This window comes from Eutrigla gurnardus (assembly GCF_963514095.1).
Source record: "Eutrigla gurnardus genome assembly, chromosome: 20".
NCBI lineage: Eukaryota > Metazoa > Chordata > Actinopteri > Perciformes > Triglidae > Eutrigla > Eutrigla gurnardus.
In genome coordinates, this window is record NC_139931.1 from 13,346,549 (window position 1) to 13,368,825 (window position 22,277).

General features: G+C 44.4%; 1 protein-coding gene across 2 annotated transcripts in view; it reads right to left on the reverse strand.

Moving 5' to 3' along the window:
- Nucleotides 1-22,277, reverse strand: part of znf385c (zinc finger protein 385C) — a 104,872-nt gene that overhangs the window by 67,652 nt on the left and 14,943 nt on the right. The window contains exon 2 of one of the 2 annotated variants that reach the window (XM_084038130.1): nt 2,073-2,393. In XM_084038130.1, coding sequence (XP_083894256.1) covers nt 2,073-2,391 — 319 coding nt within the window. In that variant the 5' untranslated portion in view covers nt 2,392-2,393. Of the gene's footprint in view, nt 1-2,063; nt 2,394-22,277 lie in introns of both variants that reach the window. The other variant, XM_084038129.1, reaches the window with a different exon arrangement.

Sequence of the window (22,277 nt, forward strand, 5' to 3'; positions counted from 1 at the left end):
TGTCAATGACAAAATCTGGATGAAGCATTCACAGCCGATATCACAGGCCTCTTAATATGACTGCCAGGTTGATATGTACGTATATCCATGTTTCATATATGTTCATGTCTGCACACTGAACTAAAGCACAGTGAATTACAGCGTTCTGACTTCCTGTTATACGTCCTTCCACTAAGAGTACAGTGGAAGAGTGTGAGAACAGCAACATCTCATCTGCCTCTTGAAAGCACATCGATACAAAGAGACACGGATGAATGCTATTGTCTTTTTTTTTCTTAAAAAGACACTGAAATAGTTTCTTGACTGAAAACAAAGAGGCTGGAAAGCCTCACTTTTATCCTCTCCATGGGTATGACAGCTGTAGGCCCCTATCTTTGGAATATAATAGCTTCCCAACAAGGAAAACCTATCAAACAAGCTCATTAAATACAATAAACAGACTAAGACAACCAATTCTGAGCACAACACACTAAAGTTTTTATGGCAAAGTAGCGAACAGTAACAACAAAATGATGTAAAGGCAAGAAAGTGCTTCGCCCTGCAAACAATAGAAATACCAAAGCAATGCTCAAGTTATCCATTATTTTCAAAAGGATAAGGAGACAAATAGACATATAATGTATTACATATTATGCTGCTGTTAACGTAGAACTACAATGGGATTTACAAATAACTCTTCCGACTGCATTTCCCAGAAGTCAGCTGCAGGTAATTTCAGGTTTTGTTTTGTTTAAAAAGGCAATTAAAGGTATAATATGCACTCATATTTTCAGTTGCTGTTTGTAAACAAAGCATTTTGAAATCCGTCCCTCCTCAACGAGGAAGTGGGAGAGAGAGAGAGAGAGAGAGAGGTCAGCGGTGATGGAGGGAGCTAGAGAGTGAATGAAGAGACGGTCTGATTGTTCACAATCCTGCATGCAGGAAGGTGCTGGATTTTGAATGAATGCAACCCGTGGCCTGCCTGCTCTCTCTGCCTGTCAGGCCTGTGAGGTCTGTGAGACTCGGTACGCTGAGGTGTTTGTTACAAAGCGCCGGCGTTTGACCCGGGAATGAGAACGGGCTCCACGGCCTGCTGATTGGCTGGGGGGTTCCTCACAACTTGACATTTCACCAGATCTACCACTGGGAGGAGATTATCTACTTGCTTTTAAGGATTTTATATCCTGATATTCCCAGATGCCTTTTTGAGATGGCGCCGGTTCAAATGCTGCCAAGCTCTTTGGAACACCGGAGCGCAGACTCGAGACACACATAAATGCACAGATATAAACACATATGCATCTATGAAGCTCCGTTGGCAGGCTGCGATCCTAGAGGGCAGATGTAGGCGATGTGATTATAGACAGACGTCTTCCAGCTGGGAATGCTGCCATGCTGAGACCCAATCAGCACGACGCCTCCGTCTTCAGTTGTCGCGACTGACGGTCCACTCATATGGCAATTTGAACTGGGTTAGTTATTCCCGTTTGTTCATTTCATTACCGGGGCTCATTGCCTGCATGCTATAGTCGTGTGTTTTGTGTGAGTATTGAGTGTGTGCGCTTCATTTCAGCAGGGCTGGAGAAAGGGCCAAAAAGAGACGCTGGGCGTGTGAACGAGTCAAACTGAGAGACTGATTCCCCTGGAGCGGAGTCCTAATCGAGGCTGTGACTAGAATCACAAAATGTCCAACTTCAGTCCAGCCGCATCACTCCCAGGAACAGCCATCAAACACAACCAGCACTTAATTAGTGTCTCGCTTGCTGACTTCACTCTGCTCTGCTCCAGTGTGTGTGTGTGTGTGTGTGTGTGTGTGTGTGTGTGTGTGTCCTCAGCTCAAGGCTCTGTCTGAACACATTCAGCAAATAGAAGTGCATTTGTTTAACTTGCATTGAACACAAGTAGGTGGCATTGGCACAAGGAGGCTGGAGACAGCGTGTGGGACTCTGTAAACCCGCATGGTCCGGTTCTTACAGGGTTACAAAATCCAGAGGCAGAGCGCCTTATCCAATGTTCTGCATTTACATCTGATGCTGCAACGACAAGCAGACGCCACGGTGGGTGGAGTGGTGCTCCAGGCCTACCTGTGTTACTTGGCATCTTGCCTTTGCTGATCTGCTGGAGTCTCTTCTGGTGGGACTTGCCGTTGTAGTGGATCTGGGCCTGTGCAGCCGAGTTGAGTTGGATGTTGCAAACCTCACACAAAGTGTAGCTCCGCTGCTTCCTCTCCCTTTTGGGTCTGCAGAGTGCAGAAGGCAGGGCGCCCCCTGGCGACTGCTCATCCGGTACTGCACCCTCATCCCCGGTGTCGCAGCAAGGCTCGCCGTCCATCTGCACCCCCAGGCCGGCGCATGCCCCCCTCCGGTCCTGCTCGCTGTTCAGCGGAGCTGATGGGCTGAACGGACGTTTCATGCCTGTGATAGTAGAAGAGAGCAGGATAAGTACTTAGTTAACAGAGGTTCACTTCACAGCTCAGGTGTCGGACCACACAGACCAGCTCAAAAAGTTTTTGTTCAGGAGCACACATGTCTGATGCTCCACCCCAGCATTAGCATGTGCAGCACAGCATGGATCAGAGCGAGGCCGTGTGTCCTGCTCGCTGTGGATGGAGGTATCATTCCTCAGTCTGGCATGACCCAGAATACAAAGCCAGCCTGTTAAAACCTGATAGCTGCAGAGGACACCCGGGCAAACCCTGAAGCTTTGTAGAGGAGTGTGTGGAATCTGACTTGCTCGTCAGCACCCTCCAAAATAAGTGACACCTGCACTGTATACATACACACTCATGAAGACATCGGGATACAAACTGGACTACATGATGTAGAGTGGAAAGTGCAAGTGGTGGTCCGGGGCTGCAATGACAGGCCACTTGGGGGAGACAGAGTGCTGCAGTGTGGCTCTCTGAGGACCATTGAGAACCCTCTGTCAAACGGCTTCACTTGTGATGACTGCATGCCCGCTCGGGCTCTCTATACCTCTGCTCGCCAAAAATCCTGCAGCAGTAGCTGCACTGCCTCTGTGGAGGAATCTCAGCCAAGTGGTGCCTCGATCCAACGGGCAAACAGAGAAGACGAGTGGGAGTCTCTGGGTTTTACCAAGCGGCTCTCGTGGCGTCTACAGACATTCAAATTAGAACGGCAGGATTACAAATACGACAGCAACTGCATTAAGTGTGGGAAGCTGAAACACTCCCTCCATCTATTGTGTTTCTACAGCTAAAGAGTTGAAAACCAGGACTGATGGGGGGTTAATAGAAAGCAGGAGAGCAATAAATAAAAAACATTTCTGCTGCTGCTTGAACACCTTAGTTTTTCCATAGAGGACTCTGTAGTCAGAGAAGAAGCATTCCCAGGATAGACAGTTAGAGAGGAGGGCTGTTTGTTACATACGCTGCTACTGTCTCTATAAATAAATGAAGAGGAAGGTCTACAGGAGCTCTGTGAACAGTTGAGACATCAGCATTGGAAAAGGAATATGTCCAGCTGTGCATTTCTGCTGCTGGCTTTCTGCCTCGTTATTTATGTAAACAGCCAAACCACACACACACACACACACACACACACACACACACACACACACACACACACACACACACACACACACACACACACACACACACACACACACACACACACACACACACACACGGTGCTCAAAAACACATTAGGGCGAGCAGCCTCCATGAAAGCTGCTATTCACGTTGCCAATCTGGCAGCACTCAAGAGGCCCCATCAGATATTTTCTCAAATGCTTTGAGCAACGCTGCTCTCTGGCACCGAATAAAAAAAGTCTCTGTGGTAGTTAACCACGCGACCTCCTCACACTCCGCCCAAGTGCTCAGCTAGCCGCCTTAAATTAGCATGGTTATAAAAACAAAAAACCATCAATGAAGACCTGCAGAGCGTAGCAAACAGAGCATATTACACCCCTCTGTCCTCCATCACCTTGCACTCGTAGGCAGTTCTTCATACAACGTGGAAAACTCTAATATGTAACCGACTACAGATGAGCTCAGAGATCGCTTGTGCTTTTGAAAATGAAAAGCAGGTCAAATATAATTGGGTCTTAACTTCTGTTTGCCATTTTGTGATACAGTTTAGTCTCTGCAAGGCAAAAGCATGACCGTCATAAGAGATCTGACAAAATACTCTCCCAGTAAAAACTGTACATTTAGCTTCGGATGAGGTTAATTTAGACCAAAAATCTTAGACCAATTTCTGGTGGAAATAAACCTTATTTGGAGATTCACTATATATTATATATTTACACTGAATGTGAGTCACTTAGTTAGAGCTTCAGGGTAAGCTTTAATACAGAAATCACATGTATTATTATTGTCAACTATCTATTATTTTGGGTAGTACATTTTTTATTTTACATGATCTATTTTCACTTAAAAAATATATATATATATTTTTTTGAATCTTTCCCATTGCCGGTAGAGCAGAGCTGTTGGAACGGGAAACAAATTGATGTCATGTCTGAGGACATTCCTATTAAACAACACTCTGGTTGTTCTGCACTTTACTCTGAAGTGTCTGGAACCTGGAGACAGAACAGGACAAGCTCCTTATTTATTCAGCCACTGTGAATCCACCTGCTGGATGGAGGCTCACCGGGACCACACGGTTTGTACAGCCTTCACCTGTGCGTATCTGAATGTGTTTGAACCAAGTAGCCTGCAGAGACTTTAAAACCTCCAGAATCTGTGTGAGACAAGTGTGTGTCTGCACAGGAGACTGTCACGGGGAGGGACCCTGGGGGAAGGCAGCGAGGGCAGGAGGCTCTGCCAGCCTTTGCCATGTCCGCCGTTTCCACTGTCTGATGCCCCCCCGCCTGCACCCCACACCCCCTCCCTCGGCACATGGGAGCCATCAATCACTGCTGTGATCTTGCTGAAAGACCCGGGCTCACCAGCATAGCAGCTCAGCAATAAAACTCTATTTATGATCTTGTGTTTGCTGCCCACTGATCCTGAAATACTACGGCACTTTCCCCAGCTCAAACCAGCTCTAACCACAGACCCACCGCGACGAGCACCCCCACCCATCCACCCTGGCCTCAGTTAGCAGGGGGGGGGGGGGCGTTGGCTTCTTCCTGATGCAGCCCTCCAGATGGACCGCTGCAAATGCTGCAGGCATGTCAGCAGCTCCTAAATCTCACTGATAAGAGGACTACACCGACCCATAGGACACAGTAAAGCAGGTCACATGACCGCATACAAGGCGACACAAGCGCATTCCTCGTACGTACCAACATGCATGTACAACTGAAGGCACAATTGCAAACATGAGTTGCCCTCAGATTCTGTAAACAAGCAGAGAGCCAGATCAGCGAACGTGCACACATAAACATTCTGACTTGGCTAAATATAAACGCATGGGCTGACTTCAGCAGTACAAACAAACCCAATCAACAAAAAATGAAATCCAATCAAGCCGACAAGCATCGCGGCAGCCAGACTATGCATACATATTCTGACATTAGCATTCTTCACCATGAGGCCGTTTCGACAGCGAGAGCTGTGAGCAATATGACTGCGGGCGAGGATATTCTGTTTCCCTGCCTGACACGAACCAGGCGGACAAGGATCAAACTTTTCCTGGAAATCAAGCCGGGCTCGGGGCATTTCGCTGCATCAGGCCGGCGATGGCAGAGAGACAGAGAGAGACATGTGGAAAGGCGAGAGAGAGATTTGTGAAGAGAGCACAAAGGCCGCTTGTATAATTGGCATCATCAAAGTATCATTACTGTCATCACCGCCGTGTTGTCATTACTGCAACTACAGAACGGGCCCGAGGTCTTTGAAGCTCCGTGTCTTTGTGTCCAGCGTATCGGCGTTGATTATGTTAAGTCAAGGCTACGCTACTCTAATGAGTGTAATTATACAGGAATCGGTTGTGTGCTTATTGAAAAAGAAGTCACAACCATCGAGTGGCTGGCTGGAGTCGTGAGCTCGGCCCGGGTTGTTTGCTGTCCCCGTCCCCCCGGCTCCGGCCTCAGAGTAAATAAAAAGCAGTGGCACATAAATTGATGCGTTTTCTCTAATCTCTGTGTGCAGCAGTTCTTTGGCAACGCACAGGGGAGGTATTTGTTCACTTTGTGTGTGTGTGTGTGTGTGTGTGTGTGTGTGTGTGTGTGTGTGTCAGTGTGCCCTAGCAAAAATAAAATGGTTTCACCGGGGAAATTTATACTGCGTCCCACTGATCCTATCAGTGAGGCAGCATTTGAGGCATGTGTTTGTGTGGATGCTCCTTCATATGTGCGTACGCAGGTTAGTCCACACGTCAGACCGGGGTATTAGACAAGATGAAAGAAAGAAAAAAATCAGAGGATATAGGTGAGATTGAAGGGGGATTTCTGATTAAATAAGAGCAGCCTGTGTAACAAGTAAACATCTAGTGTCAAGACACCAATTTGATATTTCAGAAAAGCAGCTACAATGAAGGTCCATATCCGTTTCTCTAAATGTAAATACCTTAAAGGTCAGCAATAGATAAATGTGAACATGTTTAAGAAATGATGTTGTTTTTGTTGTACATTGGAGTCAAGTGTAATATTCATTCTCTCCTTGTGTCTTCATTTGGGTTATTGAGACTTTTCTTAGATGATAGAAACGGCACCATAAGAGCGCTCATTCATCTCAGGAACTTTGGCTTCGAGCATCAGATGAAAGGCCGATTTAAATCTAATTAGCGCTTTCGTTTCCAAGCTGGTGAAGCTGAGGCCTGTGAGAACTCACTCATTCGTTTTTGAAGCATCTTGTCATGGCGTTTCCTCCAAAGGTCGACAACATTGTCTGGACAAAACTATTGGATCAACAGACTAAATGACTAGAGTGGGATTTTAAATGACAGTCATTTCTGTTTGGATGAAGATATCGTTTGTTGCCGTTATCTTGCGGCAATAATGCAACCAGATGGGACAAGTCAAGCATTAATGCTAAATAGTTGATATCTCAAGGCTTCCTCCGGGACAGACTGTGTCCACTCTGACTCCAGTACACCTACCACTGTTGTACACTGTGTGTGTGTGTGTGTGTGTGTGTGTGTGTGTGTGTGTGTGTGTGTGTGTGTGTGTGTATATTCTTCACCCCTGACTCGTTTGCTTGTTCTCAGACTGATATATTTCCACAGCTCCAACAAACAGCCGCCTGGGAACAGCTATTAATGTGCGCCGGATGGTCGGGAATTGTGTGACGGACTCTCTCACTCGAGTGTGAATGCGGTCGTCCGGCAGCACATACACATATGGATGTGGTTGCATGTGCAAGTGTGCAATTTTGTGTTTCAAGATAACAGCATCTAAAGGTCTCAATGATATTAAATTATCCCATTTCTTTGTCATGAATTATAGAGTAAGACAGATAAAAAAAAGGTGAATATGTGCACTTTCAGAGAAAAAAAATGTATGAAAAAATATACAAAGTGCAATCTTCTGGCTTTATTTTCTCCGGAGTGCAGTTTAATGTCTTATTTGAAATTCTATTATAAAACTGCTCAGCATCTGAATCTAAGTGCTTGAAAGATCAATGTGGAAAGATGAGGTGAATGGAGCCTTATACATGTGGTGTGTGTGTTATAAAAATCTGCTCAGCTGCATGTTATTGTACACATTTATTTTTATATTTAACTAATTTTAATACATATAATCACAAATATAACACCAGAATTATGAGTGATCAATCGTTATTCTATCTTCTATATAGTCTGCAACATTTTCCACTATAGTGGTTTGATTATTTACTTGGACAACATGGGTTACACATTATTAGTACAGATGCAAAAAGACTTCCAACACAGAGGAAATATTCATCTTCTAAAATCTTGTCAAAGTACTTGATTTTTTTTGCATTGTGACTTCAAATATTCAGTGCATTTTCTGCATTTCTGCTCAGCATCTCCCAAGCGCTAGTTGTGTGCCCCGTCTCTCCACTGTCTTATTATCATATTACATATTTCAGTGGACTTCCCTTCCTAGATGCCAAAAAAAAACAGGTTTCACAATTTGCAAAATACACAACAACCGCTGCACTGAATCGGCAGTCTCCATCCAGTGTGGCCCTTCATTACTCAACCACCAAACAAAACAGACCAGTCCAGTTTTTGCACTACAATTCAAACATCCGCCCGCCTCAAACGTGCTAAAATTAGCGTGAAAACAGGCCCATATTCGCCTCGTTCACATTTCACCACAAACTCAACTGGGGAACGGCCCAGTAGGAGTAACCACAGACGCCGCACCAGATATACTTAGACACACACACACACACACACACACACACACACACACACACACACACACACACACACTATGATGCAGGGCAAACATAAAGGCTTAAATCAGAGGTGTTTATTTTATTCGCTTTGTGTAAAATGTAAATGTGTCAGTGTACTTTGCTTTCAACTTTTTGTCAGTTTCCGCTGCTTCAACAAACATCTGAGATGATCTGCAACATCTGTACCGCTTGACGGTTACAGTTTCAGGGTTTTGCAGTAAGAATTAGGAAGATGTGTTGGAAAATGTATCTCCAGGAATAAAACCAATTAATCTCTTAACGAGTGGTCGTCTTAATCCCAATAGGCATCCGTTGGCTGGCAGTTTGAGAGCCATGCCTGTGGAGTTGGGAGTACGCCGATGTGTTCTGATGACCAAGTTGAGAAGAAGCATCAAGGACATTTGGCTTAAACGTGTGTGGTTCGGGGAATCACTCAGAATTATTCGTACTGACGAGCACTGGCTTCGTCTTCACTCACTTTTACTCTCGCTGCCAGAAAGTGTCCGTCCATCGTCCCAGAGGAAAGTCTCCACGCTAGTTTCATTTTAGCCATACATTTCCAGGCAGCTGTATCAGTCTCAGGATCCAAGCAGCGCTGTTTGCTCTGTCAGACGTCTGGGGAACGGGATTAATTCAGAGCTGACAGGACGCAGACTTTGCAGGCAGAGGAGATGGATTTTTGCTTTTAGATAAGAGACTCTAATCCTGCATATATTTAAAATGATGAAACAGGCTAAGTAAGAATGATGTGCCTCTATCAACTCATCTTCTTCTCTAAACACCAAATGCAATTATTGCCTTTTACGCTCCAACGGTTATTCGCAGAGCTCCGACACTCCAGCGGAAAACATTTTCCCATCATACAACAGGTACTGAAAGCCCTCTGATGGGAGACGGGAAGAGGAAGAGGGATGGATGTTGGTCCCTTTCTCTCTGCACCTTCCTGCATGCACAAACTCAGTATCATCACATGACACACACTCAGCTGCTCACACTCCTCCCCACTATATAGATAAAATGCACAAATGATTGAAACACTTTGAATAAACAGCACAGTTCATACAGCTTCTCATAAAGCATAACTGAGGTACCCATGGCGCTTTAAGCAAACAGGGACCTTAACAGGCTCAGACACCTCAGCTGGGAATGAGAAGGAAAGAGAGTTATGAACCCTTGGTGCCGTGATAATAGTCATGCTCGTCTTTTCCAGCAGCACATCACCTCACAAGTCAGCGCTCTGCTTCAAATCTGTCACTGCAGGTTTAAAACTGCCATTGTGATGCTTTTATAGAGCAGACTCCGGTGACAGCCTTAACATAAAGGCTAAAGATGTCACATTTGGAAAATGTTCTCCAAAAGTATTGCTTGAAATATGCTGGTTGGGACTTAACATTTTGTTTACCTCAAAAAGTCACATTGTCGTTTGCAAACATTCAAAATTCGCCTCCCTCGTCTCCGGCTCGACGGGCGAGCGAGAAAAAGGGTGAAAGGAGAGAGGGATCCTTAGTGAGAACGAATGAGAAGAATAAGATGTTATGATTGTTTTTGTTCAGGTATATTCTAAAGCACAAATACAATGCAATGTTGAAATGTATAATCAACAATTTACTGTGTACCTATTCTTTTTTTTTTATGATTTGAAGCAGTTTGTATACAATGGATGGCATCAGGAGTAAAAAGAGATTCATGTAAAAAGAGGATTTATTTGGCGTTAGGCCCGGTGACTCTGGTGAACGAGGATGTCCCGTTTCCCAAACTGAGGATTTCCAAGCTGGTGTGTGAGGAAGAGACGCAAGTGGGGGAAATAAAGATGCAAAATAAGGTGAAGGCACTCTGAACACACTTTCAGAATGGGAGGGTACGATGTTGTGAGAGTTTTCTGTCACACTGTACATACTCCTGTCCAATTAAAAGGCATACAAACTTCCACTGGATTCAACCCATCCCGTGTGTTTTCCTCCCCGAGTCTACCTGAAGAGACCTTCGAGGGAGGCTGGCGCTGGTTTGCTTACAAGCTCTCCTAATGAGCTACTCCTTTTCATCGTTGTGGCGTATCTGGGCCCGACTGGGGAGACTTGTAATTACTGCAAGGATTTGATTGCATTAGCTTCATCCCTACCTGTCCTTAATGACATTAGCTCTGTAGGAGGAAATTCATTAGACACAGAGTCGATCTCCCTCGCATGCGGTTAGACACACTGACAAATTGCCTGCCCCACTGTAAACAAATATGACTTAGTGAAGACGGGTATTTATGCAACAAGCACACAAAGAGCCGAGCAACTTCGCCTCAAAGCACCTGGCATCAAATGTGGATTTTTCTTTTCTTTTTTTTTTACAGGAAAATGGAGCAAAAATGGCTGCCTGAACATACAGTAAAGCAGGAGCTGTGATTTAAACTGAGACACATTTCATAAAACGGAACATATGCACATTTACACACACACACACACACACACACACACACACACACACACACACACACACACACACACACACACACACACACACACACACACACACACACACACACACACACACACACCAATAAAGGGAGATCAAGAGCACCACTGCTGCTGCTGAAGTGCTGTTTCATCATGTGGGTGGGTGAGTGGGATTCAGCTGCACACGTCTATGTGTGCGTGTGCATGTTGTGGTATCTAACAGTGAGTATCCGACCGTATTATCCCGGGATCAACTATGGTGTGGATGCTGGCATGCGAGCCGTCCTTGCCAATAAGCTGCCTCTGCATCCATCAGTCCCTGTGGCACTCCCAGTGCCAGCTCCAACGAGGGGAAGGATTACTTACCCAGAACTGAGTACTCGTTATTTATGTTGCCGTGCCACAAGCGGAGACACACAATGAAGAAAAAGAAATGATTAGTGGGGAGGCGATATATAAATATAGACACGGGGAAGAGCAGCACAGTGGCTGAAAGAACCATAAGAAGAATTATGAAGAGAGTGGGCTCAACATATGCTGCATGTCCACTGCAAGAAAATACTGTTTGACACACAAGACACACATTGTGAAATTCAGAGCAACTGCTAGAATCCAACAAGTTAGAATCAACGCCTTGCAAATGTGTGTCTACACATATCAGTCTATCCAAAATGTCCCCATCATTTTATCCTTCAAGACACTTGTGTGAAATTGTCAAAATGAGTATATGAAAAATATACATGGAGTATATTGAGTAACATTTCCTCCAGGCGTTACCGAGACCAGCCGAGTGGGATGGACATGTGGTCACGGTGACCTTTGACCACCAAAAATGATTAGTCTGTCCTTGTCCAAGTCGAGTATGTCACATAGAAATCTGATAGCGGGGTAGACAAAAATGACTTCTACTTGTAAACACAAACATTTATATAGTCTCACCTAACAGAGTTCATATAGCAAACATCTACTATGGTGGGAGTCCATCTGGGCAGAGCGGGGACATACAGTCTGTTATGGGAGCTTTTTTTCTCTGTAGCCAAACAGAATTGCAGGTCAGAAAACCAACATGACGCAGTTTCCTCCTAAATTAGGTCTTGTTCACTTTTTCCATTTTAAGATCTGTACAAATTAACTATTTAAATATAACAATGATGTTATATATATAATCTGTCTTCGATATATCATTTTGGAAACAAAAACTATACCTTTGACAAGCTCTACAAAAGTGCCCTGGCTTACTTTCTCCTTGAAAATGTTACTTAATGCAAATTGTGTAAATGCCATTTAATGGTGTTAAAATAAGATGAATTGCCTTCTTGCAGTCTGACGAGGGGAGAGAGAATCAGGTGAAAGGAGAATAATGAGCTGCAAAAGACGGACGTGCTGGACAAAAGGTAATGACGCATACAGTCCCTGCTGAGTTCATTTCAGTTGGACCTATAAGCACATTAACACTCTCACGGCAGCACACACATTGTACATAACATGCACCTCCCCTTCCACAAAGACTCACATCATAATGCTGCCTGTCCAGCTCTTTGTCTGTACCATGTCTGCATCTCTGATTTCATCTCATCCAATAATCTATTTAATCTAAATCATGCAGATCTGTTTGTCAACAAGCCTTCGGCATGGGGATGTGCTGCAGTTCAAGTGTGAATCTGTGCAAACTGGCGGGGGCTTTGCAGATTGCAGACAGCCATGTATTACATATACAGAAGCCTAAGAGTTGGTTTAAAAGGATTCAGTTACATATATATAATTTTTTATTTCCACGTCTGACAACAACACACTGATTGTTCAACACAGTTGCTCCATTTAGTAGAAGTATTACCATTTTGAAAGGATTTAAACGACTACATTTTCATTCCTGCACCATGTTGAGGAGGCGGCAGACAAGTTGGGAGTGCGTGTGCTCCCCCGTGTATCTGCTGCATATGTATGGCAGAGATTGTAATCAGGTCTAAGGTCTCACTGCGAGCGAGTGATTGAGCCTGTGCTTCTCGTGTGCCAATCAGAGCGAGGCGGCCCTTGGCTGCCCCTGCAGACACTCCCGAAGTCCAGGCAGAGACGAGGAGCGGTGGGAGTGAGGGGTGGAGGGTGGAAGGCCGGCGGGCACGCTCCTGGAATCTGTGGACCATCCATGCCAAATGTTTGACGAGGATGTGTCTCTGCTTTGTTCGCCCTCCGACAAGAAAGTCTACAGGCTTGCTCTGTTGATGTGGATCTGGATCACATACAGTCAGCACGGAGAAGAATGGCTGGTCTGGTGGACAGCGTGGTTGTGCCATGATTGAGCGCACACACACACACACACACACACACACACACTACCATTTGTGCGTTTGAGCAACCAATTTGTTGTCTAAGGGGAGAAGGTCAAGGGACCTGCTGCGACTTGGGTCAGAGAAGGAACCATGCAGCATGTCTGTGTGTAATGAAAGGATGTTGAGCTAAAAGTACCAGCTGTATTTCTACATAACACCAACTCCTACACGCACCAGCACACACACAAACACACACCATTCCCCCTCCTTCTTTTATTCCTCCATCAGCATGTTAAAGACCCCGAGGAACATATTAACAGTGTTAAAGTAGGCTAATTATGTAGCAGGCCCTTTTAACACTGTGAGAAAGTGTGTGTGCGTGTATGAAATGAGCGCGTGTGAGATGATGGCGTATGACGCGCGTACGGGTCGTCAATTGCTCTCACAGGAAGTGAAGAGAATCAATCAGGTTGCCACTCACAATTACTGGGCTATTAATAACAAAACACTCCGCCGTTGCCTCCACAACAGCCATAACTGCCGAAATGACTCCAGTAGGAAAACGGTTTTATCACCGCATCAATTATTCAGCGCTGGGCACGAATCAGAACGTGCATGCTCATGTTCAGACGATTCACTGTTGGTCACGTATCCCGTTGCATGTTTGGGATAACAGCCAGAATCCGGGCTCTTCATCACCGTCTTAACAGAAGTGACGGAGCCAACTGGTGCTCATCGATCACACGATGAACCATCGCAGAGGAATAAACTTACTAACAAGTATTAGAAGTAGAGGATCAACTTCCAGTGGCTGAGAAAAGCTCAGATGTGTTGAAGAGCCGGTTTACAGTGAGACCCACCGTACGTGAGGCTTCAGAATGGAGCGGGGATATTCAAAATGTAGTTATTGTAACTTCCAAACCAACTATCCATCTGGAGTAATTACACATATGTATTAATTATTGTTTCACGTATAGTATGATTTCATTTCAATATAATAGACATTACAAAACCTCATGAAATGCTCTGATTGCTTTGTACTGGTTCCCCAAATCTCGACAACATAAGAAAACAATGAGGTGTCGATATCGTGGTTCTGTATCACATGATCAATATGATACCAGCAGTCGGCCTGATCGATGAAACACTGATTTGTATCTTTCCAACACGAGTGGGTCAGTGGTTGTTGTTGTTGTGTTCCACTCTGGCTTATATACAGGATACGCTCTCAGACCAGCGTGATGGATCAGTGGATACGCTGGTGACAAGCGAGAATGCCGCTGGGTGTCACAGCCGCTCTATTCTTAGGTGCTGTGTGATTTACGGCTGTGCAGTCACTCTGAAAGTCGGCCTTGGATCAACGACGAATGCGACTCCAGAAATCAGCAGCGGCCACCGTCTAAACTGTGATTGACTTCTGGCACCGTACTGGGAGACGGGCCACTCGTGCTGTCCAGTTTGCCTTGATTGATTTTTTTTGTAGGGTTTTGCTAACTTCAATCTAACGCCGACTGCACAAGCTGGAAGACCTGATGGTCACACAGAGAAACCGCCAGATAAGAGAGCCTCAATCTCTCTCTCCGGGACGGGAGCAAACCCCGAAGCTTAAACCCTGCAGACCGCCTGGCAGAGGATTATCAACTAGTGTTGCACTGATACTGTATGTGTTTGACTTGAATCAAGCACCGATGTGAAAGAGCTGCAAGATTGAAGTAAAGATTCAAAGCAACACAAATCCTCAGGAAAACCAACGCTGTTTTAACAGCATCTGGCTTCTTACTTTTTGGGATAAATTAGTCGTAGTGTAAATCATCCAACGCGACAGCATCTTATCAGCCAGCTAGTGTGGGCAGATCCTTCTGAAAGCTAATGAAAAGTCAACAAAATTCTGTGTTGGCCCTCCAGATGTTTGTACAGGAAATGCAGCAGTAAGACAGCATCCTCCACCTCCGCTGCTCCACATGAAAAGGGATTCAACACTTTCTCCGCATGCTGTATGATCTCTTTCTTAACGAGCTTCTTTATCTACTTCAATAGCAAAGATGTTTGAGTTAACATCCTGCAGGGCTATTTAGCGTCATGGGTGGATTCGTTTAAGCCACGGCCCATTTCCATATCTGGGGCAGCCGCAGTACAGTGACAAGAAAAAAGCATATTTCTGCCACATTTTACTTCAAATGGAGAACAGAGGAGAGAGGATCACTGTTTGCAAGATTCTGGCAAACGTCCTGTTCCTTTCTGGGCAACAAACACACTACTGACACACTTAATGCTGGGCTGGGTCATGTTTTATAGAAACCCTGTTTTGTTGCTTTTGTATTTTACATCCCACGAGCAATCAATAAATCAAATTCTCTGGCAAAAATAAATACTAGCAGTCAGGGGCGTCAGCAGCATTTGATATGTGGTGGGGGTTTAGGCAGAGGGGTCTGGGGATCCTCCCCCCGAAAAGGGTTAATTAAGTAGATGCCATTTCCCCAAATTCTGGTGCCTTCTAACATGTTTTCAGAAGATGTCTCTTCCGTATCTAATGTCCCTTGTTCCTAGAAATGAGAATGAAATAGGCCTACCATTTTTATAATGCCTTTGCAATAGTAGTTATACAAGTGACTACAGAATCAAAACAAGCTTTTGCACAGTGTATATCACATAGTGGCATACACTCATGATAGCCTAAATATTAATCTGAGAGTGCATTGTTAATTTACACAAGGCTTTTTTTTTCAGCTATTTAAATTTTCCAACGCTGTCTGCGTTAAACGGCAGTGTTGCGGCTGAGGGCCGTACCGTCGCCTGTTTAAATACACCCATGATTCATGATTGTAACATCTGAAATTAAAATATGACCAATGGCCAGTCCACTCCTGGCGACCAAGTAGCTGCAAGAAGCAAACTTCCTTTCGTGCTCGTGTGCGCGTGTGTGTGTGTGTGTGTGTGTGTGTGTGGGAAACCATGAAAACACGGACATTCCTATTGCTGCGGGTATTCTCTTACTGATAAAGTGGAACAGATTTGATCGTGAAGCAATGAAAAGATTGTGGACAAATTAGAACCGTCATGCACTAATATTTTAATGGCAAATGTGGGAGGGTCCAAACAGCTGTTTTTAAAAAGGTGGGGGGGTCCAGGGGTCCAGCACCCCTTCAACATATGGTGGCGACGCCCATGCTAGTAGTATCTGTGCCCGTCTACCGGCCAGATGGATTTAACACTGGTTATCCATAACATCCATTCATCCATAGAAACTTATCTGCTGTCCATCAATAAGCCCATTATGTTCCAAACACCCATTATTCTGTCAATATGACTAAATACACGGCATTCGCTCTATTTATTAAAGTCTTTAATTGGAAAAATATCAGTACTCATATCAATCTGTCATTACCCATAAAACAGATGACAGTGAGAGTGCAAGGAAAGGTTATGGCGTGTGGATATTGATAGAAAACTAGCACAGTAATGATTACGATGGCTGTGTAATGGGACAGCAGGGGAAAGGGTTCACTCAGCATCTCTACCGACAAATCACATTTCTCCACGTTCACCATAACTACCTTGCTCTCAACAAAGTGCATAGACAGGGAGCACACACACACACACACACACACACACACACACACACACACACACACACACACACACACACACACACACACACACACACACACACACACACACACACACAATTATGCCATTATCACAAACTCATCCACGGTACGAGGGCGGCCGCCATTACAACCTGCTTTGTGCACATATGATAACAGCGGCGGAGGTCGCTGAACGTGAGGAGAGAAATTAAATCACTTTGGCAAATGGACGGTCGGCCAAAAACAAGAGTGACTCTGAGTGTGTCTCTCGGTCACAGAGAGAAGAAAGGAGAGGACGACATAAAGGAGGGAGAGAGAAATGAAGAAATGAGGGCCGGTCCCTGACACAGAAATGAGATGTCATCCCACAGTGCTGTGGAGTTGGAGTAGTCCAGGACCAATGAGTAGCTCTGATTGGCTGCAACACACACACACACACACACACACACACACACAGACACAGACACACACGCACACACACACACACACACACACACACACACACAGACACACACACGCACACACACGAGGGGGGCTAATGATGCGTGAAAGAGAATTACCCCTCTCCTCCACAGAGGACAGTCACTCCTCTTGTTTGTTACATGGACAACACTTATTTCAAATGGCCATACTATCTATTCATGAGGCATCTGTGTGTGTGTGTGTGTGTGTGTGTGTGTGTGTGTGTGTGTGTGTGTGTGTGTGTGTGTGTGTGTGTGTGTGTGTGTGTGTGTGTGTGTGTGTGTGTGTGTGTGTGCTCAGTTCTCTTTGTGCTTATCTCTGCCTTGATGCATCTCCAGGGTGAACGGCACATGAGCATCACACACACACACACACACACACACACACACACACACACACACACACACACACACACACACACACACACACACACACACACACACACACACACACACACACACACACACACACACACGCACACACACACACACAACACTGCAGAGAGATCAGTATCTTGGCCTGTGAAAATAAATCATTTAGACATTTATTTATCCAAGAAATGCAATTGTCCGTCGTTGCTCTTTCCCAGCAACTCCCTGTTTCACATCTCAATAGTTACAGATTCAAATTGAAGGGTTAGTTCATCTAAATCACAAAAGCCCGTAGATCTCGGCCTCCGTCCTAATAAAACAGAGCTGAATTCAACAAGAAGATATGCGTGACAATATGTTCACATGGTAATCGAACTAATTATATAAAATAAAATATTTTATATACTATTAATTGTAATTATTCTCGTAATAGCTACATAACGCAGCTCTCTTTCAATATTGCAATGCAGACTCAAGACACTTTCTCTGGTGTGAGGGAGATACATCCTTCCACTTTGGAAGTCCGTGTACTGTTACTGTTGGCATCACCTTATTTTACTGTCCTGCGCTCCTCCACTAACATGCTACCTGGTTTGCTCAAAGGCTTCCAGGCACAAACCCAGTCGTCTGAAACCCTCCTCTTTGTGCAGATTGTTTCCCATCTGTTATCCGTGATGATAATATTAACTCCACCAACTGGCATATGGAGGCAATAATCAACAAGGGTGGGGAGGCTGCAGAGGAATGTTTAAAAGTCACCATGTTAAGGGGTTAAGAGGTGGTATGAGAACTGAGTGACAGGAAAAGGGTAAGAAACAACTGTCTCAAAGCCAGTTTAATGAGTGACGGGTGTGGGGGTAAACTGTCCTTGAGATACTGATCTATTGCTTTGCTGGCAAGACTTATCTCATCCAGGCCGTCTGTGGCTCAGAGGGGACAAACACGTTGATTACATGTCGCTCAAAAAACGGCAAGGGGATGCCTCTGGCCCCTCAGAGCGTCCCCGCCTCCATCGTTTCCTTCTTTTTTCCTCGCTCCCTCCACACCTCAGCTACGTTATTGTTCTTGTTAACTAATGTGTCTTTTCAGAAGAGCCCAAGAAATGCAGGTGGAGTCGTTTCCAGGGTAAAAAAAAACCTGATGTGGATGTGTTCGCGATCAGGATTTGGCTCATATGTGTGGGGCTCGCATTAAGGCACATGCTGGCACGTGGACACACACACACACACACGCTCACTCACACACACACACTTTACCCTGTGGATGACTCTTCCAAGTGAAGGGCAGTGGATTACAGGCCAGTGGGGGTTTAGCATGTAATTCAAACCATTTTCCATCACATTTGTACTCAATTGAGGCCTAATCCCGCCTGATTAACATGCCAGTCAATGGGGAGGGCACCTGCTGTACTGACTGGGCCATCAGTGTGGAGGGACGATCAGAAACAAACGGCGACATACACAAGTGTAAATTTAAGTGGATTACTTTATGTCATCATTTTGGCTGCAATAATAGACGTTTACTCGGGATTTTAGTCCCAGAGAGTCTGTTTATATAATGGGAGTATGATGTTTATTGTTCATTGGGATCCCCATTCGCTGTTTCCTTGGCAACAGCTACTCTTCCGGGTCCATTGTCATCATACCATACATGTGTCATCTGGCACAGCATTAGACTAAATCAAGCAACTGTACGAGATAAAAGAGTGAGCCTTTATTTAGGACGCGTTTCTATGTCCCACCTACATACCGACAACATCTGTGCCTCATGGATGCTCAACTCCTCCACACTGTCAAACCACAGCCCCGCAGCTAAGCATTTTCTGGTGGATTATTCTAGTTTGAGTTCACACTCACACCGACACACACCAGGGATTAAATAAGGAGTACATCAGACCAATCATTTCCATAGTTATTACAGTCGGAGAATGTGGCAGAATCAGAAATCGAAATATAACGCCAGATCCTCTGAGCCCGCTGACATTCCTCGCTGAGCCTGAATGTATTTTAAGAGGCTATTTTGCTGGTTTTGCTATATGAATGGTCTCTCTCTATACACAAACACACACACACACACACACACACACACACACACACACACACACACACACACACACACACACACACACACACACACACACACACACACACACACACACACACACACACACACACACACACACACACACGCCAGCCAGTGATTATCTTTCATACAAGATGGGAAATACTTTCTGGGAAATTGGTCACAGTTACTCAGGCAGAGCCTCCTCCAATATGTCTCCATGGGTGCTGCCTGCTTTTCATCTTCAGTGTGGAGGCTTAGAGCTCCATCTGTGGCTGGCTGACCCCAGTCAGCTAATGGCCCTGTCACATACATGGAGATGGCAACAATAAAGACAAAGGTCAAAAGGCAATTGCTTGTATTAAGGCAAGAATCTGGCTGTAACAACACAACGAGCACGACAGACAGAAGCCTTTAGACATGAGTGTTTCTAAATGTGCGGCTGTAGGAAATAAGAATCTACTGGCACATTCAGAGCTTTCTCACATTTCTTTTTTTTTTTCTGACAAGTAGCTCGCTGCATCACAGCGACCACGCAGTTTAAGAGCTGATGGAAGTGAAGACGGCCTTGAGACACCAACACTGACATTTCTTGGCCTTAAGTAAACATACAGTATGAAAGGGACAGCTGACAGACAGTAAACAGTCATCAGTAATAAACATAAAAACAACTAACAAAGTGGGAGGCCTTTTCTTTTATCAACTTGATTTCAATGCTATGATTGCTTCACATTGAAACACTGTTGAAACAATGGTTATAACTAATCTAGACATCTAGCCCCGGCCTTTTGTTCTGACCTGAGAACTTGGAGAATCATTCTCCTCACGACTTCTGATTAGACACAAAGTCTCCACACTTGACTGACAAAACAACGTGCTCTAAAACACACAGACGGTACCCAAAGGTGCTATTCACCTCAATGGAGACAGGACGCTTTCACAGATCTTAACACTTTTCCAAGGTGAGTTTTGTAAAAGCCTTACTTCTCAGCTGAAATACTGCAGTCCTGAGATATAACGCGAGCATGTTGGGAAAGCAGCTACAGATTCAAAGTGATTAAAGCGGAGACATTTTCAGTGTTCGCACTATTCCCACCGCTGGACGGTGCCCCAAAGACTCTGCTGGAAGGACTTATCAACAGCCACCAAATATGAAGATATGGAGCAAGAAGTCGTGATGTAGTTGGGAACTTAACTCTCACTTTTACAACAGATGCTCCTGAGATACTGGGCCAAAGAACATTTTGTACCAGTTAATGGAAATCTAGCAGTGTTGGAGGAATCATGTTTTTTGGCATTTGGGGTTTGTCAAAACCGGAGATGCTGCTGAAAAAGCTGTGGTGGATTTACATGTCGGATACTTTTAGGTACACTTGGGCTGTAAGAAAATATTGATAAACTTGAGTATCACAATATATTCTGTGATACTGTATCGATTGATTTTTAATGAATAGTTAGTAAAAAAAATAGCTTAGATTGCACAAAAAATAGTGTTATGATGTTGAATGTGACTGGATGGTGATGAAAGCTAATGCAGTTCCCATTGATTGCATTTTTACTCAGATTTGACACATGGTGATGTGTTCTTTATACAATTTGATTTAAAACTGTACAATATATCGCTTAAAGTATGACAATATATTGGAACGTAACCCCCTGCATCATGATACGTATTGCATTAACAGATTGGTCCTGATGTGCACAGCTTTGGGATGCAGTTTGTTTACTCTCCTGGATTTATTTCCATAATTTATTCCAGCAAATTCCCTATTTGGAGAGTTTAAAGCAAATGTAATAGTGTAGTTTTAAGTAACACTAAAAGGTTAAGGTTAATCCTGAAAATGTAAAAACTAGTAAAAGGGCATTTTTAGTCAATATTATATTTTGTTCTCAACCTCAAACACTGATGGTTCAAAAGTATTCTAACAACCAAGAATAACAACAACAACATATTTAAATGATAGCCATTATATAATAAAAATCTGTATCCTTTATTCTGCCAGGAAGCTCCCATTGAGATAAATGATCTATTTTTCAGTCCTGGTCAAATAATTAAAACAAACATTTGACTGTAGCTCATTTTTGTTTTTCCATCAGAAACCCTTCAAATATCTCATCTGTAACTGAACTGCTTTTGTTGATCATAAAAAGACAATGGAGTAGTTTAACACAAACAGTGGGTAATGTTAAAGCAGATGCAGGATGGGAATAAAGGCTCAATGAAATATAACACAGCAGCAACAACCAGTAGCCATGAAACCGTCCAGTATTCAGAACAAACACAACTCTGCAGCAGCAACATCCTGTGAGCCTGCTGTTCAAGATCAAATGAGCATCTTCTTTCCAGACACGGAGATCAAGACACAATAAGCACAGTTTACGTTAACAGCAATCAGTGAGTTAGGAAAGACGGAAACAAGCTCACAATCAAGCCGAACAAACACCACCCTGCATCGCGTGAAGAAAGGCTTTTGAATAGCATTCCTTTCTCTCTGCCTAATGAAACGGGCAAAAGTACAGGAGGCAAACACACACGCTACCCAGTACATAATCATCATGTTCACCCTCAAACACATTGGTGTTAAATCAGGCCACTCTTTGAAAACGGACATACCATCAGGGACAGTGGAGCGCAGCCCCTCCCTGTTGTGTTTGTTTTCCGCTGGAGGTGGAGGGGAGAGGGCTCCGACAGTCAGCCATGCATGCAAGGCCGGTCTGTTGTAATTTAAAGGCTGACTTAATAAGCTAGGTCTTAATTTGTTCACTCTGCCCGCACTCTAAAAAAGGCAGACGTAGCAGAGGGAGCAAGGAATTAAAAAGGAGGAGAG